We start from the raw sequence: 16,156 nt of genomic DNA, 5'->3' as shown, positions 1-16,156 counted from the left end.
ATCACACACAACAAGGACTTTAGGAACTTTGTGATCGAATGAATAAAATGAAAGGTCTGAATTATTGCTCATAGCAAGAATTACTATTAATAATATTAGTATCAATTAAGGTGTGTTTATGATGTTGTGTTTGATTCTCCAAACTATTAAGATAAGACTGAACTGTTTAATTTCCAAAGAGAAATTTTTGGAAAACATGTCAAAGAATGAATATTTTCTCACTACCATCTTTCTCCCTTGAGGAAATAGAAGCTTTATCTATAGTCATGTAAGGGCCATGATTGCAACAAGTGATTGATGGTTCCCTTCTAGAATTTTGAAGAACTATGGCCAAATAACCTTGTTGCATCACTTTTTTTCTCTGTCAAGTCATCCAAACAGCCATTAGCACAGTGCCTCATAGAACACACAGAAGAATGCTGAAATCACAGCACTTTGTTTAGGAATATATGGTAATCAATAGCTGTGTTTAAGCTGTCAATGATAGGGACAGAAATGTGCCGCTGGAATCTTTTAAAAGGATTAATAAATCAACCTAAGGGCAACCAAGTCACTGGCCTGTGGATGTGACAATAAAGTGCACAGGAATTTAATGTTGAGTTCAATTATCAGCAGAATGTTTTTCTACTTGATAGTCCAAGATCTAATTTCTATTGATCTGGCTTCAAGAGAGTGGTGTTGGCAAACTTGAACAAATGCCACAATAGTGATATAGGACTTGAGAGGTTAGAAGCACGAACTGTGAGATGGTGTGTGCCCCATATATCTAGGGGATGAAAGAATCTGAACCCCCCAGGAACCTACAAGTAGGCAAGGAGAGATGGGAAAGGAATTTGAGCTGCCCAGGTGGTCTGCCATCAGTCAGTTTAAGGGTGGAGGTGAAGAGGCCTTTGATTGGCCGGTGATATACAAATCATCAGCTTTTTAGGTGAAAGCAGGCAATGAGGGAGAAAATGGTTAGGAATGAAGAGGGGAAAGTGATGGCGTTGACAGTAGCAGCAAGCTGAGAAGTGGCAGATGGCAACACTGAAATAAAAACCACAGTTCAGCTGGTGCAGGAGCTGGAGCGGTGCATCTCTGCAGCAGAGCAAATAGCTAATTGCCCTCTGCATTAGTGAGAACTCTGACCACACTTTACAACATGACTAAGACGCCATAAGTATGGTGCAGGCTCTTTGCATATTATTAAGTTATCATTCTTCTACTTAATCTCGATCAGCCCTCCATGTTTTCAACCAATGGTCCAATTCTTTAATGATCTGGTCTTCACTTCTTGTTTTTTTTTCTGGTTTTTAGAGACAGGGTTTCTCTGTGTAGCTTTGGAGCCTATCCTGGCACTCCTGGTTGGCCTCGAACTCACAGAGATCCACCTGCCTCTGCCTCCCTAGTTCTGGGATTAAAGGCGTGCGCCACCAACACCCGGCCCACTTCTTGTTCTTGTCAAACCCTTGCTCTCTAAAATGGTTCTAACAAACACTGATTTTACTATTCTACCCCTGCTATTGAGTCTAGGACTTTCAGTAAGTGATATGTTTCTTATGGTTCCTTCTATATTTTTCTCCCTCTTTCATGTTTAAAACCTCCTGAATTGAGGTCTCATGCCATCTTGTTGATTTCTGACAGGCCAAAATTAATTCTTCTTGCGATGTTTAGCTTCTGTTACACTTCTGCACTCATCTCATTTGACAACACGACTGTCAATTTGACTGCTTTTTGATGCCCTCTCATTCCTTCACAGATGCAGTTGTTTCCAGGACTGTGTGTTAGAGGCACCCTCTAGTACATAGTTTCATCTCCTTTCCTTGACTCCTTTTCCTTGAAGCTTAAATGGAAAACTCCAAACTTAGATAAATCTACTGTCCTAATTTCTCCAAACCTGACATCACATAAATGAACAAGGCTAAAGGAAAATAAGAACTTGGCAAGGGGTGACATTTAGTGTCCTCAATATACTCATAAGGACACATCCTTCTCAGACTGCTTTTTTTACTGGTCTGGATAAATTCATGTTTCCAGAACAAATGTCACCACTGAGCTTTAAAATTTTAAACTCTAAACTTAATACTATTTAAATGTATCACAGGCAACATAAACTTAAAATGTTGAAACTGGTTGGTTTCTACCTATGTTTTTTTTTTTTTTCTGCAGCTAATGATGTTTTCTCAGATACTGACTTCTAAAGACCTATTCTTTGTAAGATTTTTGAATGTCTGAAGAGCTTATTCATTAAAGACCATACATGAATTTGCTTTGGGTGATGTGTATCTCAGAGATGGTAGCTTGTCTCATTTCTGCCATATTTAGAGTTTTGCATTCATGCTTCTGGATATATTTAACATATACGATACCGCAATCTACCTATGGATTGCCATTTAGTCTGGATTTTGCATGTGGGAATGATTTCCAAGTGATTGTATCTCAGATTTATTTTCAGATTTTTCTACTTGGATTTATCACTTCCAGTTGTATTAATAACATCCTTCCCTTACTATTGTCATCATTCAGATACACTTAGAACAAAAGATAGACTTTAGAAATATTTCTATGCCCTTCAAAAATCAAATTTGAAGCAGAGGATATAGTACCAGTTACAGAACGTACTTCTTTTAAATTTCTTGCAACTTAGGAACAGAAATTAACTCTTTTGGAACTTTACATAATCACCAGCAAACTGAAAATTTAGCATGTTCACACTTGATTCTTTTATTAGGCTACTAACAAAAAGGTTGTTGTAAATCATCAGGAGGATAATAGAAATAGCATCATTTTTCATTTCCTGTATTGGGCCGGGATATCTTCTAATCCGACCAAATATCAGAGAAGTATGCAATGTACCTTTCCTGTAAAAGAAGCATTGTGTTGGCATACATTGCTTCTACAAATTCTTTGAGGAAGTGAGAAATCCTAGTCACTGTAGTAAGTCCAGGAAAATCCGAGTGGAACTTCAAATTCAACAAGTGGGTATCAAGTGAATGCAGGTTACTGCTGAGAGACCATCATCATTGCAGTCAAGATGAAGAAAGGTGCTAAGGAATGGACTTAGTATCTGGACATTGACTAAGACTTTGAAGCTGACCATTCATCAGAGATCAATTGCTAGACTCTAGTGAAGAGATCAGGTTACTTACAGTGAGAAATAAAACCATTTACATAAAGTTGTAAAAATATGCACTAGAGATGGACATTACTCTTTCTTTTGGTTCAGTCATTACACAGAACCAAAAGGGCTTCATCTCCCACCTAGGAAGATATATCTTAAGGTTACATCGAGGATCAGAGAATAAATTGCTTTCATCTATTTTTGCTTCACATGAAGCAAGAGCTTTAATACATCATGAGAAGTGCTTGCAGTTATGACTCTGAATCAGCAAGAAGGATGTCACTTTCAAAATTCCCTATTGAGAAAGATCCTCATCAAGAATGGTTATGATAAAGGCTGGGAAATCTGTGGTCTTCAGAATGATTCATGGAATCAAAGGTTCGCAACAGATGAGATATGACCTTCAGCTTCTCCCACAAGACTCCCCTACTCTGTAGACATACAGTCGTAAAAGCAAATGGAGTACTTGCTATTTTTCTCTTTATTAAAATTAAGTGCCCCACAAGAAAATATTTACCCGAATACTATTTTCTAATATGGTCTAGCTCCAAATATTCAGGTGTGATTAAATATCCTGTAGTGAATACAGAAATGGGGAAAGTAAAGAGGGACCATGGTCGGGTATGTGGGGGTGGGGTGGGGGAAAGGGAGGTCTACAAAGAAAGAGAGGGAGGAGGGATAGATGGGGATGTTTGATAAAGCCTCAAGGAATCTTATTGTCTTATTTTATGTTTACCTGAAACAATACACAATACAAATAGATGTGAGCATACACACACATACACAAACCTTAGAAATCAAGCATCTTGCATGAAGTTATATCACTTGGATTGACAGTCCTCCCCTAAGGACAGGGCACATGGGAGTGGTTGGAAGGAGGATGGGGGAAAGTAGTGTAATTATATTTTAATTAAACATGTTTTAATGAAGAAAAGAGTGGGGACAATACGGCACATTTCTGAGAATCCTCTCCCAATGAGAAGTAAGCCACAGACAGATGTTATACACCGAGGTGCTTTGATTCTGAGTTGATCAGATTTCAGTGTTTGGGAGCTATTTAGGTCACTATAAAATGACTTTTCTGTCTCACTTAATTAAAAAGTTAAATTCTCTTGAATCAAATGCAGAACAACCAGCGTGACATAGGCTGGCAGCTAATTATGTCAACCACAGTGGGGGGCGGCAGGCTGGAGAGGTAGATTAAGGAGCACCGGTGAGGCCCTACAGCCATCTTGTCACAACTGAGGAATCTTACAACTCCAGCTGTGGACTACGAACCATTAACCTCAGCGTCGTCTTGAAGGTATTCAGCATCCAGCTTCCTGGATCCTAAGCAGCCCCACACAGCCTCATCTGAGTTTTAATCATCTCCATGTTTACATGTGACCTCTGACATGATCTGCCAGGAGCTAACAGACAAGTTTTCATTTCCTGTTCTGGGAGTTAAAAGGTAGCAGTCATGGCTCTGTTCTTTCCCAGGAATTGTAGATCAACTTAATATAAGAATTGATTTTCAATCGATGCAGTTATGTTGTGGGGACTCAGTGAGCAGTCTCCCTTCCTAAGCAATCCACAATCAGCTGAGTACAGTTAGCATTGATAGGATGGGATGAAAGCTGATGCATCTGTTCTTATTTCTGTGTTTGAAACAATTAGATTATGCTTAATTTCAGTTTAGTACAGTGTTCCTGCAAAGCCTATAATGATATGTTTATTCAAGTGTAAAGGTTTGCCAGCTCTTTTTCCCCCTTATGTGATAAAGAATTTACTGCAGAGGCTAGTGCCTATGCTTCTGTCTCTATAGTAATTTCCCATCCAAGAACATCATTATATAAACCAACACTTAAATCGCCAAAATTATATAAATATGTCTGATACATAGATATTTAAATTAGTGAGTGTAACATCCTGGAACAAGTTAACTTTCACGTGCATGTACATTTGTATGTATGTGTGTGCACATATGTGTCTGTGTGTGTGTGTGTGTGTGTCTGTGTGTGTGTGTGTGTGTGTGTGTGTGTGTGTGTGTGTGTGTGTGTGTACAGACCACCTCAGGTATCAATCACTAGGCACTGTCCACATAGTTTTGAGAATATCTCACTGGACCAGGGCTTATCAAGTGTATAAAGAAATCTAGGCTGTCTAGTCATCAAGCCCCAAGGATCTGCCTGTTTCCATATCTTCAGCAGTGGGATTAGAAGCACTACACCATTGCATTGGACATTTTTTAAAGTAGGTTCTGGGCATTGAACCTGGGTCCTCATGCTTGCAATGCCAGCACTTTACTGATGGAGCTATACTCAGCTGCTAGACTTCTTTGTAGTGACATATTATTTATGATTTATTAAAGCTTGCCTTAGGATTCAGAAAGCAAAGTCAGTCTCGAGCTATAGAGTTCAGGCAGTGGTGGTACACACCTTTGATCCCAGGACTCAAGGCAAATGGATCTCTCTAAATTCAAGGCTACCTAGGGCTACATGAGATTGGAGAAATCTAAAAGAGCAACAGAACTCATGCCTTTAATCTCAGCACTAGAGAATTATGAAAGATAGGAGCAGGGTGTTCAGTAGCCAGTCTCAGGAGTCTCTAGCCATACTGAGGAGAGCATAGCAGTCTGAGTGAATATGAGGAGCAGTGAAGTTGGGAGCAGTTTGACGATTGCCCCTTTTGAGGTAGAGGTAAGAGCTAGTGGCTGGCTGCTTTGCTTTTCTGATCTTCAGCTTCAAGCTTGAACCCCAATATCTGTCTCTGGGTCATTTATTATTCGTGCTACACTCTTACGTATATTGACTATTTGTTTGAAGCACAGAGTTCATTGTACATCGTGGACCACCTTTCAATCTGTTTCAAAACATGTACTTTTGAAGAAAGAGAAAAATTGAAGTTTTTGTTAGATGGCATAAAGTAAAGAATAGCTATAAAACTTCCCTTTGATCATTTCAGTGATTTCTTTCTCTAAACATCATGCTGTTTTTTGCTAAAATTTCTTCTTGAGTTTCTATGTTTCCATTCTGCTTCCTATTTAGAAAACTCTATTAGAAGACAAAGTGAGAGAAAAAGAGGTGGGGAACATATGAAGCCTAATGGTCTGTGAAGCTTAAAATGCTCATGCCAGGACTTGCCTTTCTCAGTTCTTGGCATGGGATTGTGTGGGGAAATGGTCTCCATACTTTTAAAATCTTCCATTTTAATATCTTTGATGTTAAAGATAAAGTAAAGCAATTTAACTAGGGAGATTGATACCTAAACGGAAACTACACACACACACACACACACACACACACACACACACACACACACACACACATATAAATGTACACATATATATTTCTAGATATGGGTCAAAGGACGAATCAAGTGAAGATCTCGCATGAGAACATGTCTATTTCCGAGCATATAGATGTTTGTTCATGTGCATTCTTGTGAGTCAATTGAATTTTGAAGGTCTAGGACTGTTGCAGTAGACAGGTCCAGAGCTACACAGATTCAGAGACTCTGTAGCAGTGTAGGAGAAAAGGGGCTTCTGATTATTGTGATATGCTTTACTTACAGGAGTGATCCAGTAAAATAATGTTGATCACCAAAATAGACTACTTATATAGCTTCTCTAACAAGAAGGTCTGAAAATAACAACCCAATAGGAATTGAACTGGGGCATATTTGGTGAGGAAGAGAACCAATGAAAACACGCTTTACTCCCAGATTTTTACACTCTTCCCAAGCAGAATAATTCTGAAAGTCATTTGTGTGGTCAGACAACTAGAAGGAAGAAACCAAGAGGGCAGATATTTTTCATATGAAGCTGTAATATTAAGACTTAGTTGAACAAGTCAGAGTAAGGTCAAGTCCCATTCATAATATGATTTCAAGACATAGTAAGTTACCGTCAATATCCTTTGTGTCCCTTTGTATGATGAGAACTCAATGGATATCTTTGTAAAGTACTTCACCTTAGTATCTAATCAATCATATTAGTTAGCATTGTTATCACAAGTTTGGATCCCAAGTGAATCGAATCCCTCAGTTAGTACAAGTTTCTAATTCTAGATGATTAGACTGATACCATAAAATTTGTCTGTAAAGCCGGGCAGTGTGAGTGCTTGCCTTTAATGTAGCATTTGGGAGACAGAAGTAGGCAGAACTCTTAGTTCAAGGCCAGCCTGGTCTATAGAATGACTTCCAGGATAGCCAGGGCTACATAGAGAGATCCTGTCTCAAACCCCTCCTCCACAAATGTCTTTAATTAATTTCTGTAATGTTTAGACAAAATAGTGGGTTTTATTGTACACTTCTATTGTACTATTGTTCACTTTTCTTGAGCTACAATGCTAGTAGCAAAACAGTCAACCCTTCTAATATTAAAAAGAAAAGGACCGGGCATTGGTGGTGCCTTTAATCCCAGCCCTTGGGAGGCAGAGGCAGGTGGAGCTCTGTGAGTTCAAGGCCAGCCTGTTCTCCAGAGTGCCAGGATAGGCTCCAAAGCTACACAGAGAAACACTGTTTCAAAAAACAACAACAAAAAAACCAACAACAAAAAAAGAAACTTTCAGAAACTGAAACATGTCAAATAAATATCTTTACCAATCTATGGAGAAACTTTCCTGTGCATGGAAAATAAACTGTCTATAAGGTTAGCTTGAATGTCTTTGAGGCTATCTTTATAGTTGAATTGATTGTAAAACAAATTTTTATAAGTCGTACTCTATTTCTCCACTGAATTTTGTTTTAACTTGCAAAAGATTGGAGACTTTGGTGGGAGAGAAGGAACAGGACAGGGAAAGGGCTGGCAAGGAGAGATGGCGATGGAGAGGGAGGGGGTGGGGGAGAGAAAAAAGGGAAGGGAGGGAGGGAGAGACAGAGTTTATATTTTCATAGAAGCAGACTGGATAAAGGAATAAATTAATTCAGGAAAATTCCCCATCCTCTCTACAACCACCCCTCTGCTCATCAAAAGAGCTACAGGCACTAAAATTCATTAACATTTCTATGAACATAAATTTGAAATATTCATTTTCATTAAGTAGTCTACTGAATATGACAAAATCAAATTTATCTAAAGAGATATCCAAGGCTGCTAATTTCCTTGACAATGGGGACATAAAGCAAGAGAAGCTATGAATCATTCATGAAGTTCAATTTACTTTTCTTATTTTTTGGTGTTCAATAACCATGAATAGAAAGCATGCAGTACATTGTATATACTATTTTTAAATTATTTTAGATCTAAATTAATGATTTAGCAGGCAGGGACAATGTAAGAATGGTTCTAAGGCTTTTGCTTTTAAGCATCACATATTTCATATTTTTCTTGTGAGTATTTATTTATATGTTCATGCATTCATAACATTTTTCCTATGTTCAGCTTGGCTTTATATATCTGAACCACTTCAACACTAATATTATTTAGGCAGGTGCCTAAAGTAATTTATTGGTGAAATAATGAAATTGAATGAACTCCAAGAGTTCTAGTTTGTAGGTTGAAAGAGACCCTGAAGGTTATAAAATGAAACTTGTCTCCTACTGAGAAATCTCTTCTGCATTATTAACTGTAGGTGGCCATTTCCAATTAATTGACGTGTCTCCACAGGAAAAGAAGTTTTTCTTTGTAGGCAGGAACTTATTTCACGACTATCATTCCTTGCTACTTATTTGCAATAACTGAACACTGACTGAGCCACAGGGTGTCATAACTCACAACATGCTAGTTGAATCCAATTGAATGTATCCATATTGTCATTCTAGCTTGGTTTTAAGCATGAACTTGTCTAGATCATGTAGTGGCTAAGCCATATAAGCAGAGAGTCTTCAGGCTGTTCCTGTGAGGTTCTTTATTTAAATCAGTAAAACGGGGGAAAGCAGGTTGCTTTTCTAATGTCATTGAATCTTTCCGACTACCTATAGGTTTGAATAGAAAAAAAAATAAAAAAACCCACCAACTCTTCTCTGAGTGAGAAAAATTTTCCTGTCTGCCTTCAGACTGGGGCATCAACTTTGTTCCTGCCTTTGGATTTGACTGGAAACACTGGCTTTACCTGGGTCTCTAGTCTGGTGGCTTTGTAGCTGAACTATATACCCTTGACTCTGTTGGTTCTCAGATATTTGCATTAGAATTGGAACTGCCATTAGCTATCCAAGTGCTGACTCATTCTGTAGACATTAGGACTTGCCAGCATCCACAAGTGCATGACCCAATTTCTTATGGTTAATCTCTCTATCTGTGTATGTGCCTTGGTCCCTATCTTTCCTATCTTGGCTTTATTTTCCTGGAGAACCCAAATTTATCACACAACTTTGCAGATATGTTTTGTCTCCTGTAACACAGTGCTTAAAATATTCAGCAATGACTGTTGGAACTCTCTAAATTTTTCTTCTCATGTCCATTGTTTTCTCATTTTGAATTAAATTATCTTAATATAGCTTTAAAATTTAGGTGCCATTCATAATACTTTTATAGACTTTCTTGTCTGGACACTATGATTATATTGATTTTATTTTCAGGTCTTATCACATTACATAAATAAAACTTAGCACTTCAATTCTGCAAACCTCATGTTTTCTAAGAATATTTTACAGAAGGTTAAGTTAGTAGATACATTATTTTTAATGAGTCATTTTGGTGGCTGTGAAAAAAATTTATTCTATAAAATTTATTTCATAATCAAACATGGCTATTGCCCAGAATGATGTATACACATGGTTACAGACAAGCATTTGAGTAGAATATTACTATTCTATGACTAACAAGCCCAGTGGATGGTCCATTAAATTTAGTACATGAAGACAGTGCTTTTATTATATAACTCCTAAGAAAATAGCCAGGTGTCACCAAACTTCCCCATTGCTTCATGACTCCATGGCAGTTTATATAGGTGATATGTAGACAGTTTATGGATTATAATAAGGCAAAAATCATAGGGCTTCATGATGTTTATTATTAAGGGTGTTAAAATACTAGGCTTTCTTCTATCTTGCTCTTGGGTGACACATTTATAATGATTTATATTTAGTCTTAAGACACAAATATAAAATTGTACAAAGGAAGGAATGCTAGATTGCAGGTACAAAACTGTGATTTCAATCTTATCTGAGAAGTTAAAACTACTCTTATTTTTGAAAATTAAAACATTACAGTCTGTAAGGGATACTTACATTATCCTAGACATTTCTTACTGGATAATTGCCTTTTAAAAAATGTGATTAGCCAGCTTCTTTTCTTTCCATCCTAAAAAGATTTGTTTACTTTTTATGTAATCCTGCCTGAATGTCAGAAGAGGGTACCAGATCTTACTACAGATGGTTATGAGATACCATGTGATTGCTGGGAATTGAACTCAGGACCTTCGGAAGAGCAAACAATGCTCTTAACCACTGAGCCATCTCCCCAGCCCCTAGTCTTGGTTTTAATAAGTGGGTAGTGAACCATGCAATGAACCCTTCCTACTTTACAATCAGCATGGGGAAGAACCAATAAACTTGGAAACAAAGAAGTACTACTAAGTGCTACATTCATATCTTAGTCCTTTGGGGATGTGGAAATGCTAAAGCTAGTAAAAACAACAATGCACCTTATAAACAGCAGAGATTAATATCTAAAAGTTTTGATAGTTCTGTACTGGGGGAAGTCCAAAATGAAGGCACTGAAAAACACTGGTGTCTGGTGAGGGTCCAGTTTCTTTTTCTTTTTCTTCTGGTTGTGACTTAATATAATGAGTGAAAAGAACAAGGAAATTTTCTGGGAAATTCCTCCATTAAAGAGAGTTCCACTCATTATCCCAGCTTTATCATTGTGCCAGTCTGATGAGTAGGTTACAATATGAATTTAGGGAGATGTAAAATTTAGAACATAGCAGCAGCAGCAGCCACAACAGTCACAGCAGCAACCAACTAGAACATTTTGAAAGAACCAGGGCTTCTTTGAATTGAAACATACCATATAGGAGGGAGACTCTTTAAGATTCAGAAAGCAAACAATACTTAGAAGACTTGGGAAGTAAACTAAATCCACAAGTCTCAGGAGAGTGTGACAGTGACAAGATTGACAAAGACCCTCTCCAAGTTTACATAAGCAGTAACAAATGCTGAGATATGGTTGTGCTGCCTGAAAGTGATCATGCAGAGAGCTCCAGGGATGCTTGTTCTTGTGAGCTTCTCAGTGATGCCTTTGCATCACCAATGATTCTGTAATTTAATCCTCACCTATAAATAACCTCTATAAATAACCTCAATAAACTCTCTTGTTTCTTTGCTCTGTCATTTGTGCCCTATCTGGGGTGAATAGATGCTTGCTCACATCGTTCCAGGAAAAAAGTCAAGCAATACCCCTACCCAGGGTTATAAAAGCACTAAGCAGTTGCTAGGGAGAAGGGGGCTCCTTAGGCAGCAGAACTACCTACAAGTTGTATAGGGAATTCCACAGATTCAGGTTTCATGAATTGCTACCCATACCGGGGTGGGCTTTTCATTGATCAGCTCTCTTTGACTCACTCTAACCCAAAATACTTCAGCCAGCTAGATGTGGGTGGACTTGTTTCTTGGGTCTGCCAAAGGGTACCCTTTGTGAGGAGAACCAACATTTTCATGTGTTCCCACCCCGAACATAGGTGTTACTCAGGATGGTGAAGAATAAAAAGGGTTATATGTGGGCGAGGACACAGATTTCAGACTTGAAATTGGCTTCTACTTCTTTGAATGAAATAAGGGGTGATGCTCTATGGTGAATGAGAGAGGGAGAGATTAACGTTTTCTGTAATCTTGCTGAAACCTAGGGAAAACCATCCAAATAATTATCGATTTTTATCCTAAGCCTACCTGCATCTCCACAAGGCTTGTGGCTATCTAACCTTCATATGATAGCTTTATTGATTTTGAATTTCAAATCCTCCTTATACTAAATTCTTTGATTGATTTTTCTATATGCCATTGCTTCATTTTATGGTATCCCGAGGCTATTAAGCTATTACTCTGCTCCAAGTTCAAGTAAATTTTCAGTTTAACAAGACTGTATGGCCTTTGCAATTTTAGTTGATTAGATGGCATTAAAAATAAGCAAAATGTCTTTAATTTGTCTCAAAGGACTTAACCACGGAAAACATTTCCCCAGCCTTAATGGGATATGCATGGGAACTAGTAAATTCTGTAATGTAGGCAATTTTCCACTCGATTCGTCACAGAAAAGTTTGGTTGGCTCAATCATATATTGAGCAATGTCTACTTTATCATTCTCATAATCTAACTGGTATTAGATCCCTTAATGCTGAACTGTAGTCCAGTACATTGTCAACTGAAGATGATCTGTTTCATAAAATCACACATTTAGTTATGGAGAGTTAAAAAACATGAAGGAATAGCCAGTTTATTTTATATTTAGGTAGAAAAAAAGCAAAATAAGCAAATGCCAGCAAATAGATACAGACTTCAGTTTTGGTATATTTTCCTGAGCCACACAATAATAATTTATTCTTTTTTGTTCACTTATTTTATTTTTTTAAATTTTTAATTTGAATTAGAAACAAGATTATTTTACATGTCAATTCCAGTTCCCTTCCCTCCTCCCCTGCCCCCCACTACCACTCTACCTATCCAATACCTATCCAATACCCACTACCACCCTACCTATCCAATACCCCCTCCCCTGCCCCCCACTACCAACCTACCTATCCAAGAGAGTGGAGGCCTTCCATTGGGGGAGGTCTTCAGAGTCTGTCATACCCTTTGGGATAGGGCCTAGGCCATCTCCCCGTGTGTTTAGGCTGAGGGAGTGAGTATCCCTCTATGTGAAATGGGATCCCAAAGTTCATTCCTATGGTAGGGGTAAGTATTGATCTACTACAAGAGGCCCCATAGATTTCCGAGGCCTCCTCACTGACATCCACATTTATGGGGTCTGGATCAATTCCATGCTGGTTTCCCAGTGATCAGTCTGGGGGCCGAGAGCTCCTCTTGTTCAAGTCAGCTGTTTCTGCGGCTTTCACCAGCATGGTCTTGACCCCTTTGCTCATCACTCCTTAGTAATTTATTCTTAAGATTTTACATTTCATTACATCGGAGAGTCAATTGTTAAGATGAAAAATATTTAAAACACACGGTTGAGCTATGCAACACCAAGACTTCTGGGTGAGTATGTAGTACTCATATGGTTACTTTTAATGGAATCAAGGACCGCTTGGTTTGCTGAATCTGCAAGATACTCTCCCTTTCAGCTATAAATATTAGGCACTTGGCCTAGGAATTCTGCTTCAGCTTCTAGGATTGGTTCTGACCTGTAGTAGAGATGATATTGGGAAATCTAGACCTGTGTTTGATTAATATAGGATTCCTGGCCCTGCTGAGAGAAGCTGCAACACTAGTCACAGAGTCTCTGTTCCCTTACTCATCTGTTGATTGCAGAGGTCTGTGGTGGAGTAGTACTGGGCTTGAAAACATAACTGGGCTTGACTCCCCATCCCTCCATAATTTTTGCCTTTGGTTATTTTAGTTCTCTGTATCCCAAATACTGTATCTTTCAGATGTTATCACAAAGCTTTTACCATAGAAGTGCCACATGCCACTATGCTAAAAACACATAGAAGGCAGGAGGTCTGTAGTTCTTGTTCAGCTTTTAACTTATATCATGTTTCTGCCTTTGTAGAGCCTTTTAAGGCAATATTTAATTTCTGCTTTATTTATTGTGTTGGTTATTGCATTGTATGACAAATGGATTGAAATGTTGCATACTTCCTATATAAATAAAGAAATGTGTCATCTTAGGAAAAATGTCAACCTGCAACTCACTCTGAAATTGTAGGAAAACTCACTATTCATTGTAAAACATATGAACGTGAGGAGAATATGATGGTAATTCTTAGCACGGCATTGATTAAAATACTTTGCAAATTCATTGCACCTTAAACAATAAAAACCAAGTATCTTAGAATTTTTAGGACAGTTTCAGATTGCAAAGTTTTCCAAAGGAAGCCAAAGTTTAAGAAAATCATAAAATCTATGAACAAATTGCCAAAAGTGAATTGTAACCCACATCTGCCATCAGCCCATCAGTTATTCATCTCTTCCTACTCCAGTTTCAAAGGCAATGATTTAGTTGCTGAACAAAAGTTCTGTTTTATTTATAAACTATTATCATCCATTAATTAATGATCATGGTTATGTTTCCAATTTGGTCCTTTGCCTTTTAAAGCAAGTCACCATTAACACATAAATAATACCTTTTAATATTTACCATGCTCTTTATTTTGGTTGTGAGCCTAGCCTTTAATGGCTGAGCCATCTCTCCAGCCCTTACCATGTTCTTTATGACCTTTAAAATCAAAATACTAATTGAAGAACATTTCTTTATTTTTTTATTTATTCCACTGGTAGTAGATGAAGACTGTGTTTAAATTTAGTGCCCTCTCTATAGGAACAGTTTTATTTCTGTACAATGAGACTAGAGAGCTTATGTAATTGATTAAAGAGAAACACATTTATTCTTCAATAATACTGTAAGGTCAGCTAGAGAGTTTTCATTTCCCTTTCCTTCTTGATATTTAGATCTAGAAAGTATTTTAGATACTCAAAATACACACCTGATGATTTTTCACATTTCATTAAGTGATAGAGTTAACTTATGCATCTTTTTGTGAGTCTCAAAACAAATAAATGGTCTATCTCTAGTAATTCACAGGGAATCGGCTCAAAGGCCTACAGGTTGATGGCTTAGAAACAATGACTCCAAGGTAGCTAGCTTGTCAAGTTAGATTTTAGTGATTAAAATATTCACATTGTTAATAAAATAGTCAATGAAAAACAGCTTTATAGTACAGACAGAAATCAGCCCAGAGACATGAAAAACATTAACTATTTGACCCAGAGCATAAGCCCACTGAGGTATCATTTATTATTATATATTTTTCACCAATAAAAAAAAACCATTCACACAACACTGTACCACAGTGTATTTATAAAAGACCATGTACAGTCTTCCAGGTTAACAGATAAGGAAATGTTTTCTTTTTTCACCTAATGAAGCTTGGCTATTAGAAAGTTATCAGAGAAGATGAAGAAACCATGAGTTTATAAATTTATAAATTAAAATAATTGGACTGTCCTTAATTGTCCTAAAGATAATGTCACCAAAATAACCATTGAACCACCAATAGGACTGTGAACCCCTTGAAAATGTGGCAGCTAAAAATATCCCAGTGCCAATTAACTCAAAAGAAGGTTGACTTTAATTGGGTCAAGTAATATCACTCTTTCTCATCCCCTGTGCAAGTAACTCACAACTTTCAATCTCCAGGGTGCAGTTTTGTTCATCCAGAGGGTACCTTCGAAGATCCATCATGCATGCTGCAGTGGTTGTGATCCTACAGCGTGAGAGAAAGACAAGATTATTTAAGTGGAGGGACCTTAAATGGACACACAGAGACCAAGCAACAAACAAGTGTAAATTAAATATTTTAGTGATGAAATTTTATTTCTAAGCCTCCTGGCCTCAAATCATGTTTACCAGATGGCAGAGTGTGCAGAAGCTCCTAAGAAAACACTGTAAATAATTATATAGCAGTAGAGTTAATAAGCCAGGTAAAGATAGAAATGGATAAATTTCTACAGAGCTGCACCTTCAAGAAAGAATGAAAAGTGTGAACATCCCAATGACTTAGAGGTAAAAATCAGCAATCAAAAACTTTAATAAAAGTGGACCCAGAACATATAGGGCTTCATGGGTGAATTTCCCAAGCACTCAAAGAGAAGTCGGTGCTGTCTTCTTAGTCTCTTTCAAAAATTAGAAGAGAACACACCCAAAATGCATTTTATGAGGCACACACCCATTTGATTCATAAGCCATCCAAAGACAATAGAGGAAAAATAGAAAATGGGCCAGTAATCCTCATGCATATTTAAAAAGCCACTGAACTGCATCACTGAATTTAACAGTCCATTAAAAGAATAAGATCTATATCACAGGCTTTATCATAGGATTGCTATGCTACCTCATTGTAGCTTTGATTTATATTACCATTAGAATTCTTGAGAACTTTTTCACATGCCTGTTGACTCTAATCTTTTTTTTTTTTAAAT

The 16,156-nt window shown here is 37.5% G+C and overlaps 1 protein-coding gene across 2 annotated transcripts in view; it reads right to left on the bottom strand.

The window, feature by feature from the left end:
- The window catches only part of Gabrb1 (gamma-aminobutyric acid type A receptor subunit beta1), a 400,056-nt gene that overhangs the window by 73,790 nt on the left and 310,110 nt on the right, over nucleotides 1-16,156 (bottom strand). For both annotated transcript variants that reach the window (XM_027390838.2, XM_035453215.1), the window contains exon 5: nucleotides 15,359-15,441. In XM_027390838.2, coding sequence (XP_027246639.2) covers nucleotides 15,359-15,441 — 83 coding nt within the window. The remainder of the gene's footprint in view (nucleotides 1-15,358; nucleotides 15,442-16,156) is intronic.

Source organism: Cricetulus griseus, assembly GCF_003668045.3.
Source record: "Cricetulus griseus strain 17A/GY chromosome 1 unlocalized genomic scaffold, alternate assembly CriGri-PICRH-1.0 chr1_1, whole genome shotgun sequence".
In the NCBI taxonomy this organism is placed as follows: Eukaryota; Metazoa; Chordata; class Mammalia; order Rodentia; family Cricetidae; genus Cricetulus; species Cricetulus griseus.
The sequence above is the reverse complement of the archived record's forward strand: the minus strand, read 5'-3'. Positions and strand labels throughout refer to the sequence as shown.